The 19798-nt window shown below is 39.2% G+C and overlaps 1 protein-coding gene across 5 annotated transcripts in view; it reads right to left on the bottom strand.

The window, feature by feature from the left end:
* Nucleotides 1–12415, bottom strand: part of dock6 (dedicator of cytokinesis 6) — a 111829-nt gene extending 99414 nt beyond the window's left edge. For all 5 annotated transcript variants that reach the window (XR_015481346.1, XR_015481345.1, XM_087245244.1 and 2 more), the window contains exons 1-2: nt 12323–12415; nt 6079–6166 (exon numbers count right to left, since the gene is read on the bottom strand). Coding sequence is in view for 3 of the 5 variants with exons in the window: in XM_087245244.1 (XP_087101370.1) it covers nt 6079–6166; nt 12323–12372 (138 nt within the window). In the remaining 2 variants the exon portion in view is untranslated. The remainder of the gene's footprint in view (nt 1–6078; nt 6167–12322) is intronic.
* Between the last annotated feature and the right edge of the window lie 7383 nt (nt 12416–19798).

The raw sequence follows: 19798 nt of genomic DNA on the forward strand, positions 1-19798 counted from the left end.
TAGCAATTTCTCCTCAACTTTCTTTTTTAACCCGGTTTTGATATTGTGAACAGACACGGGTGCTCCTGCCAAATTTACACTAGTTTTTCCTCCATTTCCTTGGCCCAAATAAACTAAAAAGGAGCGCTTTTAACTTCTCTCCCCACACACACTACTCTAGTGAATACTGCTCTCCCAGTGGCTGTAGGCGATCGCTGATGTTATTTTCAATTTTGCAATGAATTCCAGTAGTGCTATAATTGTTGTCACTTTTACAAATGTATTAATTTCACAAGTAAACAAGCTGTGATCGTTTAAATGAATGCAACTGTTCATTATCAGTGTTATATTTAAAAATATTTGTATTACTTTGACAAATAGTCAACTATGTTTTTCATACAAATCTAAATGGACATCTTTCAAATAAGGTTTTTGCTGAGAAGAGTACTGGCCAGTCAATTTGAGAAAAAATTTAGTTTTGAGTTGCGATTACGCAATGAAGTCATCACACAAAGTAATATGTCAATAAGCTATTTATTGTGCATCTGGATTTAATGTTTTAATATAATATAATACACGGCACCTTAGAGAGAAGAGACATGATGGGCTTACACTTGTCAGATCCTAAAGCTGCATCCGAAACCGCCTACTACTCAGTAGGTACTGCATTAGAATTTAAACGTATTATTCGGCCGTTAGAAAGGTACATTCTATACAGTATGAATGTGAAAAGTATGAATGGAATTAGGACGTACTACATCCGCCATTTTGTCATGGTCACATGACCTACCTGCGTCAATTGCTTTGCTTTACTCCCATTCATGAATTCGCTCGCGGGGCATCATGGGATAGCGCAGCGTGCATGGGATGCGCACTCTTGAATCTCGACGGAAGTAGTAAGTCATCCGGATACTTCTCGCATACTGATTTTCGAATTCTATGAATTCGGACATACTTCTCGGCTCGCATACTGATTTTAGTCAGTAAAAGAGGTAAAAATGTACCGTTTCCTGTGAGGGTTGTGGTTAGGGCGACACAAATACCTTTTGTACAGTATAAAAACAAATGGAAGCCTATGTAATGTCCCCACAATTTACAAAAACAAACATATCTGTGTGTGTGTGGGTGTAAGTAATGGGGTAAAAAGAAACCTTCAAAATAACCTAGTGTTATTAAGGGGAAAGAAAGGGGAAGTGATTGTGGCTTGTGGTCATTTCCACTTCCCTTTTTAAAATCCATCTATAATCTCCTAAAACAGCTCTGCCCACTTATTGGTCACACTTGAATGCCTGAATCCTTTGTCAAATACTGGTGTCCTAATAGATATTCACTATGAACACAAACATCCACTTTGACAACTGGAAATCATTAAACTAATTTTGTACATCTACGGTTTTATCACTGGAAACTTGACAAACATAATGCAAAAAATGTTTTGCTTAGAAAATGGTCCACTTAACAAAGGTTTCTGTAATAATAATAATAATAAGCAAGGCAAAGCAAATTTATTTATAAAGCACATTTCATACACAGTGGCAATTCAAAGTGCTTTACATAAACAGGAATAAAAGAAAAAAGTATAAGAAAAATAAAAAGAAATAATAAAAATGTTTAAAATATATATATAAAACAAATTAAAAATGTGTTAAAACAGGTTATAAAATAATGAAAAAGAAGAGAAAAACATAGTGCGATCTGTTGGACGTAGCACAGAGCTCATTCAGTAAAGGCACAGCTAAATAGATGTGTTTTAAGCCTCGACTTTGAATGTGCCTAATGTTGGAGCACATCTGACCATTTCTGGAAGCTGATTACGACACCGAGGGGCGTAGTAGCTCAAAGCTGGTTCACCATGCCTTGAACTCTTGGATTTTCTAGTTTATTTGATCCTAAAGCTCAAAGTGATCTGTTAGGTTTGTATTCAGTGAGCATATCTGTAATGTATTGAGGTCCTAGGCCATTTAATGATTTCTACACAATAATACTTTAAAATCTATTCTGAATGTAACTGGGGCCAGTGTAAAGACCTGAGAACAGGTGTGATGTGCTCTAATTTTCCTGGTCAGAATACTGGCCGCAGCATTCTGGATGAGCTGTAACTGTCTGACTGTCTTTTTTGGGAAGGCCCATGAGGAGGCCATTAAAGTAATCCACTCTGCTGCTGATGAAAGCATGAACAAGTTTCTCTAAGTCTTCACTGGAAACAAAGCATCTGATTCTTGTTTTTGAGATAATAGTAGGTTGATTTACCAACTGCTTTGAAATAGAAACTCAGATCTGATTCCAGAGTCACACCAAGATTCTTGACCTTATTTTTTGTTGTTTGACCCTTAGTGTCAAGGTACGCATTCACCTTGAGGCGGTACTCACACTAGGTACAGTTGCCTCGAACCGGGCCAAAGCACGCTTGTCCCCCCTCCCGTCTCCCCCGACGGCCGGCGCTCACACCACAAACGGGCTTCGGCATGCTTACGTCATCGCTGCTGGGCTGTTCAGTGAGAAGTGCTCTCTCACTCAGCAGCACAGTGGAGATTTCTCTAGTTATATCGTTTCAGTCGTTTGATATGCCGTCAAATATTTCGCCAAACAGTCCTTAGGGATGCGGGGACAGGCAGTCAGAAATTTCGCCGGACAGATCCGCCACTTTTGGCACTCAAAAACAATCATAAAGCCCTCGTGCTGCAGGAATGAGGAGGTCTGCTGAAGGCGCGCAGCTGTCGTGAAGTGAGGAGTTTGCGTCTTTAATAAACGACGGCAGTTTGCGTTCACTGAACAGTAAGAATGATTAATAAATCTATATGAAACAGTCCCTTAAAAGTCACGTCTCGCTTTCAGTTTCGGGCTTTGGCGCGTTTTGCACTCACACACAAGCGTACCGGGCCAAAGCCCAAGTGAACCGCGCTCAGGCACACCTCTTCCAACCGGGCCAGGGCCGGCCAAGTGAACCGTGCTTGAGCCCGATTCAGCGCACTCACACTTCTCAAACGATCCGGGAAACGGGTCTGGGCACAGTACGGATGGCATAGTGTCAGTAGGCCCTGAGAACATGATCTCTGTTTCCAAATGCAATTACTTCAGTTTTCTCCTTGTTTAATGCAGAGTTCAGACTGCATGATTTTGAAAGTAGTCATGTCACAGATGTTTTCACACTGCATGATTATCTGGGCTACCATTTCGTCCAAATCAGGTCTCACAGCCAAAAACACGTAGTATATATATTTTGTTAATAACTATATAATTAAGCCTTTAATGGGGTTTAAAAGGAATTAGCAATTTTTCCTCAACTTTCTTTTTTAATTTTCTGTATGAAACATCAAACAGACACAGGTACTCCTGTCAAACCTCCACTAGTTTTTCCTCCATTTGGGTCCAAATAAACTGAAAAGGAGCGTTTACTTCTCCCTCAACCTCCTGCTGGCCTGCAGGTACACACACATACACACACAAGTGAATGCTGCATTTCATTGGCTGTAGGTGATCGCCGATGTTATTTTCAACCAAAACTCATTTCACACAGCATGATTTGAATCGCCAACAGCTGCAGATATTTCGCACGCCAAATATCTCACAGGCATCTACGACACACCTGCGATTCTCTCAGATTGTGTCTTTGATAGTTCATACTGTGTAACTGTCACTCACGTGCACGAGCACAAATTTGCCTTTGATTTCAGGCATTTGTCTGTGATTTCTCAAAACCTGTCAGCGAGTCATAATCAGGGCTAAAATCATGCAGTCTGAACTAACTGAAGAAACATAACTGAAGAAAGTTTTTGCATATCCGACGGTTCTTTTCAGTAATGCATTAGCAGAGGGTGTCAATGGGACTGTAGTCATTAGGCAGTAAGACTAAGTAGATCTGAGTTTCATTAGCATAGCTGTGGTAGGAAGTTTGGTTCTTTCTCACTATTTGGCTCAGAGCAAGCATAAAAAGCTTGAACAGGAGAGTTGCCAGAATTTTGTCTGACGTCTGAGCACTGTATATATTGAGTAAATAATTTCTTGCTATTATTGTGAAACATTAAAAGACAATGAATCTGAAAAGTCTTCACAGCTCTCCCCTTTTTCCTTAATTTGCCATTTTACAGCACAATCCAAAACTAAAAAAAGATCCCCTTTAAAATTCTACAAACATAATCACAATATGGAAGAAGCTTGAAATCTTTGCAAGTTTATATATAAAAAATATTCACACTATTCACAGTCTTTGGCACCAATGACAGCCTTAAATCTTTTTGACTATGATGCTACAAACTTGGTTCACTTATTTTTTCCTCTCCACCAGCTTAAAAGTGTTGGTGTATACTATCATTTTCAGATCTCTCCAGAGATGTTCAATAGGGTACAGGTCTGGACTCCGGCTGAGCCACTGAAGAATATTCACAGTATTGTATTTGGGTCATGGTCCTGTTAAAAATGAACTGTTGCCACATTCTGATAACCAGAGGTTATTATTAGCTTATTATTAGGTTTTTATTACCCTTTCCCTTTATTCTGACTGGTCTTCCAGTTCCTGCTGCTGCCACCACTGTGCTTTACTGTATGGATGGTATTGGCTAGGTGATGAGTGGACCCTGGCTTTCAATTCAATATTAATTCTAGCATTGTAAACTATCTAGACAGTCTGCTGACAGCACAAGGGGTCAAATATAATGACAAGCTATAGCCAATAAGAGATTAAGACATGGGTTGACTGCCCATTGTGTTCACATGCTCAACAGAAATGTTTGCAATTGTCAAGGAATGGTCAATGGCTCACTCACTCGCAAATATACAGACACGAGAGTATAAAAAAGTCACATCTATCAGCTGAACTATGCAGATATACGTATTTTAGTTTTTTAGTTTTAATAAATTTTTAATGATTACAAACAAACGTCAATCGTGTTGTCATTGTGGAGTATTGCTTGTAAGATTTTGAACAATTTCATTATTTGATTGATTATTTAACTGATTAATTTTAGAATAAGGATATAAGAGAATAAGAGGAAACCTGAAGTGATGTAAACATCTTCTGTATGCACTGTACTACTGATATACTACTGTTGAATTCCACAATAACAAACGTTTCCTATACACAATTTACTAAAGCAGTGGTTCTCAACTGGTTTGGCCACGGGACCCACATTTTTACATGGTCATCAAGCCGCGACCCAAATTTTTTGAAACTATAATATAATTTTAGTAATAATAATTAATTTACATTTATTTGTTAACATACGCAACTAGTGACAGAAAAATCATATGATCACCAAGACTTACAAATAAACAATATTAAGTAAAACGAATACTAACGAGAGTAAAAACGTAAACTACTGTAAAAAGTGGTTAGGATAAGAAAAAGTTAAGTTACCATTAACTAAACTGAACTGTTTATAAAACATTAACACTGATCCGGTTGAACTGAACAGAAACCAGCAAATTAAAGTAAAATGATTAAAATAATCATAACCATTTTATAATAATCACCAATTATTTGCTCTTCTGCTTTTGTGTGGGCTTTCTTGGCCTTTGCTAAATGGGGAGCACAGTAAGATGAGCGGAGTGCCTGTACTTGTTTTGAACATGAAGATGTTAGGCACTTTTGTGATGCCCTCAGCTAATGGAGTCGTCTTTAAAAATAGTCCACAGGTTTGTCCTTGCAACTGGGATGTTTTGTACTTCAAATACTTGGAAGTACTTGGTTCTAAATTTCGTTTTAATTTAGCAGGTTTCACGCTCTCTTGTAAGAGCACCTGACTGCTTGTGACACACTGAGGTATTAAGCCTTTATTATCGTCAATATATGTAAATCTATGCATATTCAGAGTCATACTCGTGCTGCAATCTCACATGTCAAACAGTACGGTTGTCGCACGCGCATTTCAATATTAAAGTCCGATATGAGCAAAATAAGTAAAAAATTTTACTTTGTTTTTTAAAATGTTTCCCCACCAGTTGAGAAACATTGTACTAAAGTAGGTACAAGAGTCAAGATTGTTGTCAAAACAAAAATTCAGCAAAGTGTTAAATTACACTTTCGGTTTGGCTCCAGACCTGACAGAGGCCTGCAGAACTGTATGCAAATATACAAAAATAAACACACAATTACACACTAACCGGCTGATGAGCTCCAGCACGTTTTTTGGACATCTGTGGGGAGCCATATTCCCTGGAAACTTGCTTTCTGACCTCAGACGCAACCGTCCTGAGAAAGACAAAACACAAGACATTTACTCCATTTCACATAATCACATCATGAGCTCATATGCAAGGACAAAGTACCAAAGATATAATCAAGATCATATTGTAACAAACACAACTAGATGTTGTATTGGACAAAGCCAGCAGCTGCATGGATGGCCACGGACAAGCGTTTGAAGAGATGCTGAGCCGCTGACAGAAGGCAGGCAGGACGCTCTACCTATTTGAGGACTAAAAGCAAATGAGAAGCTAACCCTGTAACTCTTCATGCATGCGGAGATGGCCTCCAGCTGCTGCCTAACAAACTCAAACTGTCTCGCTCTAACACACACACACACACACACACAAACACACACACACAAACACAAACACACACACACACACACACACACACACACACACACACACACACACACACACACACACACACACACACACACACACACACACACACACACACACACACACTCCAGTTTCCACAGAAACTCTAGTTTCCTTCAAAACACACAAACACATAAGGAAAGTGTCCCTATTACTACAGTTTAAACTTTGGATTCAGGAGAAAATATCAGCAGGTTTATGCTTAGGGTGTGTGCTACTGAACAAGTAAGCTTTAAGCTTTATTTGATGACAATAATTAAACAATATTCTGCGCTGTATGTATATTTAGGTTCATTAGAGAAAAATAAAAATGGTGCTGAACTCAATACGAGGCCTTAATGCGCAGTCTAAAATGGCCTAAACATATGAAAGCACCATTAGGGTAGATAAGGGCACTTAAATTGAAAATGTGATTGAGGAAAAAGCTATGATTGTCATGCACATCTTGTCAATTAGTTGATGAGAGAGGAAAGACTAATGCAGTGGTGTGGAAGTGGTTCAGCTTTTTAAGTTTCGATAAACTTATAGTTTCGGTGCTCTCCAAAATGTGTGGGAGAACGGTGCCGACTAGTTCACATTTATACTGTTTAGAACGTACTTTTCTTACAGCCGAGTAGTATGTTTAAATTCAAATGCAGTCCCTACTGAGTAGTAGGCGGTTTCAGACGCAGCCTAGGAAAACATGTTGTAGTGCTACTTTACAGATAACAAGACTCAGCAACATTGAGTGTTTCTGTGCTGTTTATTCAGTGCAGTAATCAGGCCTTGAGCAGCTTCAGCTGTGGAAGTGTAATCAGTCAGTATCTGGAACGTGAGTGAACAGAGTGCATGAAGTTGTAGTCCATGAACTGGAGAATTTGTAGTTTGTAAGAGTGTGAATGTTTTCCAGCGACCTCTGGTGATCATGACAATATCGATGCTGAAACGATTTTGTGCAGCCCTACTCCATACATTTAAATATACTAGTAGAATCAAGTGTTTTATGAACACATATTTTGCATAACAAATGCAACTGCATGAATTTCACCAGTTTTTGGTGTATTTCACTAAAAGCAATCGGTGGAAGCACTGACATTAAAACTTTGGATGCTACCGAAGCTGATAATGTTTTGTGTGAAAATCCGAAAAATGTAAAGAAAAAATTTACTTTTAAAGATTGCATGCATCAAATAAATTACAGGAAATGTAACTAACTAAATGCAAAAACAAAAACTTCAATTTAAAAAAATTTAAACAATACTAATAATAAAGAAATATCTACACAAAATACCTACACTACACCCTTCAAATACCTTCAAATACCCAGAACATACAGAGTTGCTTTTACAACCACTCTAATTAGCAACCAATTGTAAGACCCAAGCAATGTGCTGTCATTCATAGGCAAACAAATTCACATTTTCTAACTCAAACCACTTCAATCTCAAAGCACAAATCAAGACTTTGCACTGCTAACAAAAAGCCTGTAGACTTCAGCATCAGACGCTGTCCTTCAACCAATCCTAAAGCGGCCCAAAGAGCGGATGTGGCCTCCTCCCCGAGGTCAAGCTGCTTCACAGACTATCCATTTCCTGAAATTATAAACAAGTGACTGAAGGAAAAGCCACTGTTAAGGCAGCGGGGTCAAGCTGGAATAATAATAGCACCCTGTTTGTTTTACAGTGTAGAAATGAGAATAAAAAGCGTTTATAAGTTCATGCAAATGTGTGACCATTAAGTATTACACAAGTCTGCAGGACAAAATCAGAGATATATGCGGTTCAAAACCTTGGCTTCCTATTTCCTGCTTCAAAAGGAAAGAGGAAAACTAGTCTGCTCTAAAAGCAATAGGCGGAATGGAGAATACCACCCTTTCCTACATCCTGCAAAGAAACAATGAGTCTGCTCTCACAAAGGTAAAGATAATAGCTGTATGAAATGTAAGACTGTATACACAGGACTCATGCCTTTCGGGCAGAAAAAGAAACGCAAAAGCTGAGATTGTGGAACAACAGTATCATGCAAGTAGATGAGTCAAAGACAAAAAGGGGGTTTCTATCTTCAAAATAATGCAAGAGTAATAACTAATCTTTATTTCATATGCAGAATGTGTCCTTTAAAAAACTAAAACAGGGCAAATCAATAATTTAATCCCGATTTACAATAAACACACTCTAAAATGTCAATCAGTGTAACAATAAGTTTAGAAACCATTAAATCTTGTCATGCATATTTAGAATAATTTTTTTATCAAGTTAAAACTAAAAAGACTGTTTTTAAAGATCATAGAGCAGCTCTAAATTCCCAATTAATTGCAATTTTTATTGACATTTTTGTAAATTGCCTATATATATATATATATATATATATATATATATATATATATATATATATATATATATATATATATATATATATATATATATTAGAGCTGCAGAATTAATCGTAAAAAGATCACAATCTCGATTCGACCCCCTAGACGATCTTTATCCAGCATTTCTACAATTTAGCTAATAATATTTTCAAGTTCAGGGGAGAAGCAATGGCAGCTGCACGAGTCTTTTCATTCTTTCACATACATTGTTCAGCAACAGGGACACCTCCAAATGATGTTGAGTGAGTCACATACTGTATTTATAAGGTATAATTCAAATAAAAATGTCATTTTTGTCTTCATATAATGCTGTATTCGCGGCCGGGAAATCACACGTGATGCGAGCTGCTGACCGTGAGCTGTAGTACGGGCATGCGCCCTACTTAATGATAGATGCACGCGTCTCCTTTAGTGAACAGAACCTGCTGTGAGTAACAGGTAATAAAGTAGTAAATAATATTGAGTTTGTGGCACAGAGTGATGCAGAGAAAATGAAGCCAACAGCGTGCACATCATTTAAATCATCATATCGCATTTTAGAGTTTGATTTGAGAATTTGATATGTTTTTTCTTTCATAACGAACACACAGTTGTGCATGAAAATAAATGTTTATAGTGTCAGTATACCTACTCTAACCTATATAGTGCAAGGTTATTATAGTTAACGAAAACTAACAAAAAAACTAAAACTAAAATGTAAAATAATTGTCGGTAACTGAAATAAAAATAAAAACGAGTTTCTTCAAATACTAGAGCTAACTGAAACTGTATTGTGTACATACAAAACTAACTGAAACTAACTAGAATTATAGCAAAAACCTCCTTCGTTTTCGTATTTGTAAATGTATGTAATAAATAATCTTACTGTAAGCCTTTTAGAAGTAAATATAATCCACGCTGCAGGTGTTTGTGTTTGATCCTTTAGCACCTCAGAGTCTCCTGCTGCCATTGGCCAGATCGAGCCGGTTCTCCTCGAGTTATGTTTTCTGTTGCTCCCGCGACAAAAATGCGTGGACATGACAGCAGCACGGGGACAGCATTAAATACAGAGACTTAAAACTATTACTTTAACACATGTGTGCCCAATAATGGGTTTTATTTCTGTAACGCGATCGTGAACGAATCTTTGTAATCGGATTTTCTAAGTGAACCGGTTGAACAAGTTCACCAAATCATACTCAATCATTTGAAATTATTCGCGTCTCCAATAAGCACTTATCCACCCACTTCTTACTTAATAACAAGCCTAATACCCCCTCTGACTAAATAATCCAATATACGCACTCATGCAGTTATTAGAACAGTAACGTTACATTGAGAGGCAGTGAACCGATAATACTGCGCATGTGTGATTCAGTGAACCAAACACAAACGGTACAGCCTGCTGTATGACTGAACTGAACTTGGAACAACTGCAGCGCGGGTAAACCGAGGGCTTAAATGAGAGCATCTGGTGAAAAACGTAAGTTTATTTCAGAACAGACAATCGTAATGAAATTTAAATAAGTGAAGCATGATTCAGTTGGGTTTACAGTAAGTAAAACTTTACTGTAAGAATTTTTTCAGATCATGGTGATGTTTTAACTGACTGAAATTACTATTGCTGACTACAAAATGTTGAGTCCTAACATTCGCGTTAGAAATCTGAATTTCCCATCACCAGGCCTGGATTAAGAATTCAGAGGCCCCTGGGCACAATGTCTTGTAGAACCCCTATAGCCGCACCCCACAGTTGAATAAAAAATAAGATTAATATAATATTTGTTAAATAAAATTAATCAATAATTTTAATGTATAACTTCTACAAACTTATAATGCACATGATTTGGATAACGCCTCTCCAATCCAGTTCTAGGAATCTGAGTCGTCTATAATACACACACTTATTGATTATTCCTACTTGTCTTGCTCCTGATGGAGAGTACCCATAATGTGCCCATGATGCCCATTAGATAATCTGGCCCTGCCCATCACTATGTCTAACCTAACAAGCAGCCTTGCACACATATTGTACTTAGGGCTGCTTTCTTGTGGGCTGTTGTATTTGAATTTGAGGAAGGGTAGATGGTTGTGGTAAATAAGATGATAGTGTTCATGTGTCCTCTGAATACAGGTTTCAAAAAATGTATGACTGGGTTTTTATTATACAATATTTCCTGTTGATTTTGAATCTTGTACCAAACAAATATCCTCATTTAGAAAAAAAACTGAAACTAATGAAAACTAAACTAAAACTAAGACATTTTAAAATATAGAAACTAATAAAAACTATGCTGCCTCTAAAACGAATAAAAACTAACTGAATTTGAAAACAAAGTCAAAACGAAATAGAAACTAAAACTAATGAAAAATCCAAAACTATTATAACCTTGATATAGTGTTGATTTTACCAGTGAAAAAAATGGTCTAATAATGTTGTCAATGATTGCAAGCATAGGCCTATATGTCAAACATAATTCAACATCAGAATTATTATATGTACAATAGAATTATTTACAGAAACCAGTAGACCTACATATAAAATTATTATTGTTGTTTTACCATATGTTTGAGAAAACCAGAATCGTGCAGCTCTAATATATATATATATATATATATATATATATATATATATATATATATATATATATATATATATATATATGAAAAGTGTTGTTGAACTGAAGAACCTGTTTTCAACTTTTAAAATTACTTTAACTTTAATGCTCATTATATAAATGTGTCAGTGGGGGTACTTTCAAAACAATTCTACACAACTTAATTAACGTTAAAGGGTTAAAATAATTACTCAACCAATATGCATTGATTTAGATCACTGTACAAGCAAAATAAAAAAAGAGAATCATGCCTCTATTTTCAACCTCTACGTACAATTTCCTTATATTAAAAACACAACTGTTTGCTCTTTCATAGCCGTTCTCTTACTGAGCAACTGAATAAGTTTAACTGTATTTTCCCAATATATATATAAAAAACACTTTTGCATCATTTCATCTGTAATGTGCATATTTAGACTTAAAATAGTTTATAAAAGACTGGCCCTACGCAAAGTGGAATATCTGTTTGACTAACTTGTTAGTTGAAAGTCTAACGTAGTCATGATATCACTGTCATCAAATTTCACTTCATGGTGCTGGACGCATCCTCTTTTCATCCACTCGAATCATTATCATTAACGATTTAAACACGATAAATAGCACATAATAATGTGCTGGACATTTAATCTAATAAATGAGTGAAACTGAAGCGCTTTAGTTGTAGTGTCACAGCGTTGCGAATTGCGGAGAGTTGAACTGAACAAAAGGTTCATCCCAGTGAAACTCGTGGCGGATCTTCTCTTTATCTCTCGTTTGAGTGAATCCCGATGCGTGAAACAAACCACAGCACGACACCTCAACATTTCAACTCTCGCCAAACTTCTCCTACCTGTTAATTTTGTGCGCAAACGCTCTCCGTTCGCTGGTTAAAGTTGCCATCCCATCTAAACAGGCAGAGCTCCTTACAGTTTCCCTGTACTTTGGTAATATTATTGTGGAGTCATAAGCTTCCTTGTGTCAGTCGTGCGCACATTAGCGCCTCGCCTAGGTCTGGGGGCGAACGGCACTTCTACTGCTGCTGCCAAGCCAAACAAACCGGTTTCTAGTGACGCACCTGTCCTGTGTTTCTCTCTGGGGAATGGGGATCCACGTTGTTTATTGTTTTCCAGATAATTCAAATTCATGGACTTTTTTCCTACTTAAAGAGCAATAATGTTAGCTCTGCAGATTACCAAGAGCACCAAAAGCCAACTGAATACCCTACTTAGGTGGTAGGCCTAATAATATGGGGCTTCATTAGCGACAAAAATAGCATGAAAGACACGTTGAAATGCATTCATAGCAAAAACGAGGATAAAATCTAGTGTTCCCTAATATAGTTATACATTATATATTACATTGCCAGCAATGTAATAAAGTAATAAATGATGCATGTATTTACAATATTTGGGTATTGTTTTCTCGTGTGAATTGGAGTGGAGTTTTGAGATTTTGCCTGAGGCGCTGTTGAGCGGGTTTAACCGTTAGATGTGTTTGTGAATATTTCTTGCATTAAATGTAAAACCTGGAATGGATCTGGAATGACTACAGATGAATCCTTACAGATCCGCTCCACTCATGCTAATCCAGGCTGCGTGTTTCTTGCTAGCGCGAGCTAAGCTTTATGTTTAGTATGAGTTAAAGAAATAATTAGCGGAAAAAAATATGAAACAGCATACTTATTTTAAATTATTAGATGAATTGTTTGGTTAAAATTATAGTTTACCCAGAAATACAGTTCATCCTTCACCTATTCAAAATGGATATGACAGTTCTTTCTCCTTTTGATCACAACAGAAGATATTTTGATAAATGTTGGATGCATTTTTGCAAATCAATTCCAAACTATTGCTGTTTCCTAATATAGAATTTGATTGGGTCAAGCAAACTGCATGCCTCAACGCCACAACTATCTTGTTTGGATATTCAAACATGGTTCATTCAAACAACTTAGGCTACCTTCTGAAGTGGTGTACAAAATACACCCTGCAGACATTGACATGCATATATATTACTTTATATACTTTATATATTTTAAATGTGTTAAGAAATGTGTTATTAAGTAAAATGATTTAGGCCTCATAGTCAGCCTGTCCAAAAGGTGGTTCTTTTTTTCTCAAAAAGTAGACCTTTTTGCAAATACAACTTATTTTCTGTTTAATTATGTATAATAGTGACATTCTTAGGAATGCTCTGAATTAGTTTGTCAAATGCTCATCATAACCACACTTTTTGACTATTTTAGCCAAAACAGAATTCAAATCAGCTCCATAGCCAGCCTATTGAAAGGCATAGGCTGTGACCGAAACCGCATATGTCCATACTAGTAGGCTAAAAAGCCTAGTATGTCCGAATTCATAGAATTTGAAAATCAGTATGCAAGTAGTACCCGGATGACCTACAACTTCAGGCAAGATTTTGAAGTGCCCATACACGCTGCGCTATCCCATGATGCCACACGAGAGAATTCATGAATGGGAGTAAAGTGACGCAACTGACGGAGGTAGTTCACGTGATCATGACAAAATGGTGGATGTAGTACATACATTCCATTTATAATTCTCACATTTATACTGTATAGAAGGTACTTTTCTAACGACCAAGTAGTACGTTTAAACTCAAATGCAGTACCTACTGAGTAGTCAGCGGTTTCGGAAGCAGCCGTTCTTTTTTTTGTGTGACATTTTAAGAATTAATCTTTGCTGGATCAGCTTGTCGGAAGGTGATCTTAACCACACTGCACCAAAAATGTTTCCAATTTATACAATTTAAATTATTATGAGATTAGCATTTAAAAAATAAAATAAAATAAATAATATCAAAAAATACTTAATTTTAAATGCAAACTTATTATAATCCATCATTTAAAAAAAAAAATCTGGTAAAACTTGTTTAAAAATAAAAACTGTAGCCTATAGGCAAATAACAAACGGGCTAGCTTATTCAACTTTCCTGAGTCAGAATTTGGCCACTTGAATAATTAAAAATTACATTTAGCTTAAAGCCTTTCTTCTATCAGTCATTTGCAATTTATGGTGGCATAGCAGTCAAAAATGGGATAAATTAGCTTATGAAGGGATTATTATCTGAACTTTGTCAGTGAGGAGGTGAATCTTTTGAAGAATTAAATGAGAAAAGAAGAAATTAAATAAAATAATGATAATAAAAAGATGAAGAGGGTACAATTATCAGATTACATACAAATATACTTTACATATTTTTCTAAATTTAGTTATAAACAAAAGTTATTAAATGCACTTTTATGACAGAAAATACACATATACAAACATTTTTATGCAAAAATCCTAAAGGAGGAGCATATATTAACCGTTTTAATTGCTTTTCTATTTTTAAACATAGAAATCGCTTTCTTATATGTATACGTTTAATCTCTTTTGCTAGCACCATGAAGAGAGGTTTGCTTTTTTGCAAACTTGCATTTGTATGTGAAATTAAAATAATAGTAAACTAAAGTTAATATTAAAACCAGTGTTATAATAAAAAGTGATCCTTGACAAAAGAACCCAAAATAACGTTTATAAGATAAAGAAAATGTTTTTAAAACGTAATGAGCAGTAAATATTCAATATCAATCTAAAAATGTTGAGGGTATTGGCAAGATCAAAATAAATGTGAAATAGTTTCATTAAAGCTCTCACAAAAACAGCATTCTAATTCAATATCAATTTTATATTTTTGTAGAAATATTTTTTAGCACTGTCACCTCACAGCAAGAAGGTCACTGGTTCGAGCCTCGGCTGGGTCAGATGGCATTTCTGTGTGGAGTTTGCATGTTCTCCCTGTGTTGACGGGGGTTTCCTCCATGTATTCCAGTTCCTCCCACAGTCCAAAGACATGTGCTATGAGTGATTTTAATAAGCTTAATGGACATAGTGTATGTGTGTGAATGCAAGAGTGTATAAGTGCATGGGTGTTTCCCAGTGTTGGGTTGCAGCTGGAAGGTCATCCGCTGTGTAAAACATATGCAGGATAAGTGTTGGTTTATTCAATCCATTATAAAATTTACATGTAGTGGTTTCACACATATTGTGACAGTTAAAAAACAAGACGTGGAACCCAAATGCAAGTAAAAAATCTTTATTGCTTAACTTAAGCAAAACAGGGAAAATGGTGAGTGGTTGGAGGTGAGGAAACTGTAGTAGTAATTAAAGAGATGGTCCGTCTCGGCAGCGCCGGATAAATGTTCATAAACTCATCAACAGAGCAGATCAAACATTCGTCGTAGAAGAAACAGCAATGTCTCCGATGAACTCATCAACAGAGCAGATCAAACACTCAGCGTAGCAGGAAGAGGGGTCATCAGAGACAGCAACAAGGAATCAACCAAACCACTCACCACCAGCGATCTCAACGGGAGGAGCCTGACAAAAACACAAAACACCGTGAACAAACAACGAACTGACAAAGTGAGACAGGAACGCTGATCATTTATAGGCACATAAAATGCGCTACACCTGTAGCGTGCTGATTATCAGCCGAGCGCGCTACGCAACAGTTCCGGTAACAAAAGATCATGTGACCGCTCAGCTGATGACATGAAAACAAACACCCACTGACAGCCACGCGACACCCACACAAACACAGAGAGAAAAAGCACACATACTAGAAACACGCATCATGATACTGAACTGTCACACAACGCAGACACTTCAAATAAGGAGCAGATGGATCCACAACCGTGACATTACCCTCTCCCCTAGGGACGCCTCCTGGCGTCCCCAGATGAGCCTACCTGGCGATTGTAATCATCGATAAGAGAGTGGTCCAGTATGTCCCCGGCCGGAACCCAACTTCTCTCCTCCGGACCGTAACCTTCCCAGTCCACCAAGTACTGAAATCCTCGTCCCCTCCGTCTAGAGTCCAGAATTAATCTCCCCATCTACGAGACGCGGTGGGGGGGGACTGGTGTGTGCGGATTAATTGCCGTATGAAAAACGGGCTTTACTTTGGATACATGGAACACGGGATGAATTCTCCTGTATGCTGGAGGTAATTTGAGGCGGATTGCCACAGGACTAATGATTCTAGTGACAATAAAAGGGCCGATAAATTTAGGAGCTAACTTATTACAGACGGTGCGGAGCGGAATGTTCTTAGTAGAAAGCCACACTTTTTGACTGACAACGTAAACGGGAGGCTTAGACCGGTGGCGATCAGCTTTAGCCTTGGTGCGCTTCCCCACTTGGAGGAGGGTCTGTCTGGCTCTATTCCAAGTGCGGCGGCACCTCTGGACAAAGGCGTGAACGGAGGGAACCGCAACTTCGGATTCCAGACTGGGAAAAACTGGTGGCTGGTAACCTAGACTACACTGAAACGGAGAAAGGCCCGTGGCAGACACTGGTAACGAATTATGTGCGTACTCCACCCACGAAAGTTGTTGGCTCCAGGAGGAAGGATTCTGCGAGACCAAACATCGCAATGTACGCTCAAGATCTTGATTGGCTCTCTCAGTCTGGCCGTTACTCTAGGGATGAAAACCAGAAGAAAGACTAACAGTGGCCCCCAATAAACGACAGAATTCTCTCCAGAATTTAGAGACGAACTGTGGGCCCCTGTCAGAGACCACATCCCTCGGGAGGCCATGTATGCGAAAAACATGGTCAATGACAGCAACCGCTGTCTCTCTGGCTGATGGTAATTTGGGCAGAGAGATAAAATGAGCAGCCTTCGAGAACCTGTCCACCACGGTTAAAACTACCGTGTTACCATTAGAGGATGGAAGACCCGTAACAAAATCTAGCGAGATGTGTGACCAGGGTCTCGAAGGCACTGACAGCGGTTGGAGGAGTCCAGCAGGGGGACGATTGGAAGACTTGGAAACTGCACAGACAGAGCAAGCCAAAACAAATTCGCGCACATCACGAGCCATAGCTGGCCACCAAAATCATTGTTTGATAACAAATAATGTGCGACTCACCCCTGGGTGACAAGCTACCTTGGAGGAATGACCCCACCGGACAACGTCGGACCGTAATCCCTCTGGCACGAACAAACAACTCGGTGGGCATCCGATCGGGGGCGTTACCCCATCCAGGGCTGCACGGACCCTCGACTCAATCTCCCAGGAAATGTTCGCTACGATGATGTTCTGAGGGAGCACAGGATCAGGAGATGACTTGCGATCCGAAGGATCGAAAAGACGTGACAACGCATCAGGTTTGATGTTTTTGGAACCTGGTCTTTACGAGATGGTAAAATTAAACCGTCCGAAAAATAATGCCCACCGAGCCTGCCTGGAGTTCAATCTTTTAGCGGATCTAATATATTCAAGATTTTTATGATCGGTCCATACGATAAAAGGCACCCCCGAGCCTTCTAACCAGTGACGCCACTCCTCCAAAGCAAGCTTGACGGCCAACAACTCTCGATTACCAATGTTGTAGTTTCTTTCAGCAGGAGATAATCGATGAGAAAAATACGCGCAAGGATGGACCTTGCCATCCGAGGCGGAGCGTTGGGACAGAATGGCGCCGACCCCCACCTATGACGCATCGACCTCCACCACAAACTGCCGGGAAGGATCAGGGGCAATGAGTATCGGAGCTGAAACGAAGCAGCTCTTTAGTTTGGAAAAGGCAGCTTCAGCTGCGCTGGACCACCTGAACGGCGTCTTGGAGGAGGTCAAGGAAGTCAGAGGTGCGGCGAGCTGGCTGAAATTGCGAATAAAACGCCGGTAAAAATTGGCAAAACCCAGAAACCTCTGCAGGGCCTTACGGGAATCTGGGGTTGGCCAATCTACCCCAGCCTGAATCTTCTCTGGATCCATACGCATCCCCTCGACTGACACGATATGTCCCAAGAACTGAACCGACTGTGCATGAAAAACGCATTTCTCCGCCTTGACATAAAGCCCATTCTCTAGCAACCTCTGCAACACTCGCCTGACATGTTGAATATGTTCCTGGAGAGAGTGAGAAAAAATCAGAATGTCATCCAGGTAGACATAAATAAACTGATCTATCATGTCTCTCAACACGTCATTGACGAGTGCCTGGAAAACAGCTGGAGCGTTGGAAAGGCCGAAGGGCAGAACGCAGTACTCAAAATGCCCTCTAGGGGTGTTAAACGCGGTTTTCCACTCATCCCCGGGTCTTATGCGAACCAAATGATAAGCATTGCGAAGATCTAATTTTGTGAAAAAGTTCGCCCCCTGCAGGCGCTCTAAGGCTGAAGACATCAACGGCAAAGGGTAAGTATTCTTAACCGTGATGCTGTTCAGCCCTCGATAGTCTATGCACGGACGAAGGGAACCATCCTTCTTTTTCACAAAAAAAAAATCCCGCCCCCGCCGGTGAAGAAGACGGGCGGATGATCTTGGCTGCTAGAGAATCAGTAATATATTTCTCCATGGCCTCCCTCTCTGGAACAGACAGCGAATACAACTTGCCTTTAGGCGGAGACGTACCTGGCAATAAGTCTATAGCACAGTCATAGGGACGATGAGGAGGTAGAGAAGCAGCCCGGGACTTACTGAACACTCTCTTCAGGTCGTGGTACTCACGAGGCACGTTTGACAGATCCACCTGCTCCTCCTGAAACACAGAACAAGACACAGTGGAACATGCAGACAATAAACAAGACTTATGACAGCTCTTACCCCAGGAAAAAACTGTGTTGTGACCCCAATTAATATGAGGCTTGTGTAACACCAACCACGGGTGTCCCAGAATAACAGGATTTTTGACAGTGTTAGTGAGAAAGAAGGTAATAGTCTCAGTGTGGTTTCCTGAAGTAATGAGCCTAATAGGAGCTGTAATATGTGTGATAGTTGGGAGAGGTAGACCGCTAAGTGCGTGAACAGCTATGGGTGAAGAAAGGGGAAAACAGGGAATTTTTAACTTCTTAGCTAAATCAGAGTCAATAAAACTCCCCTCCGCTCCTGAATCAATGAGCGCATGACAGGGATGCAAGTTCGAATTGAATTCCAATTTAATGGGTAGGAAAGTGGAATCGGGAGAGTCCTTCCCTGTCATGACCTCACCCACCAAAAGACTCTTACCAGCGGATGATTTATTGTTCTTGGCATAAAAGCCGCATAATGACCAGCAACCCCACAGTACATGCACAAGCCCCCCGTTCGACGGCGTCATCTCTCCTCCGATGAGAGGCGGAACCTTCCCACCTGCATGGGCTCGGGTTCCGGATCGGGGGGTGAAGCCTCCGGAAAACAGGTCTGTGAGCGAAACTCCCTGTGCATACCTCTGCGCTGCAAACGGTTGTCCACCCTTATGGCCAGGCTGATGAGAGCGTCCAACGTCTTGGGTAGCTCCAAAGCGTAAATCTCATCTTTTATATGATCCACGAG

The sequence above is a fragment of the Danio rerio genome, chromosome 3 (assembly GCF_052040795.2).
Source record: "Danio rerio strain M-AB ecotype USA chromosome 3, GRCz13ab, whole genome shotgun sequence".
NCBI classification, from domain to species: domain Eukaryota; kingdom Metazoa; phylum Chordata; class Actinopteri; order Cypriniformes; family Danionidae; genus Danio; species Danio rerio.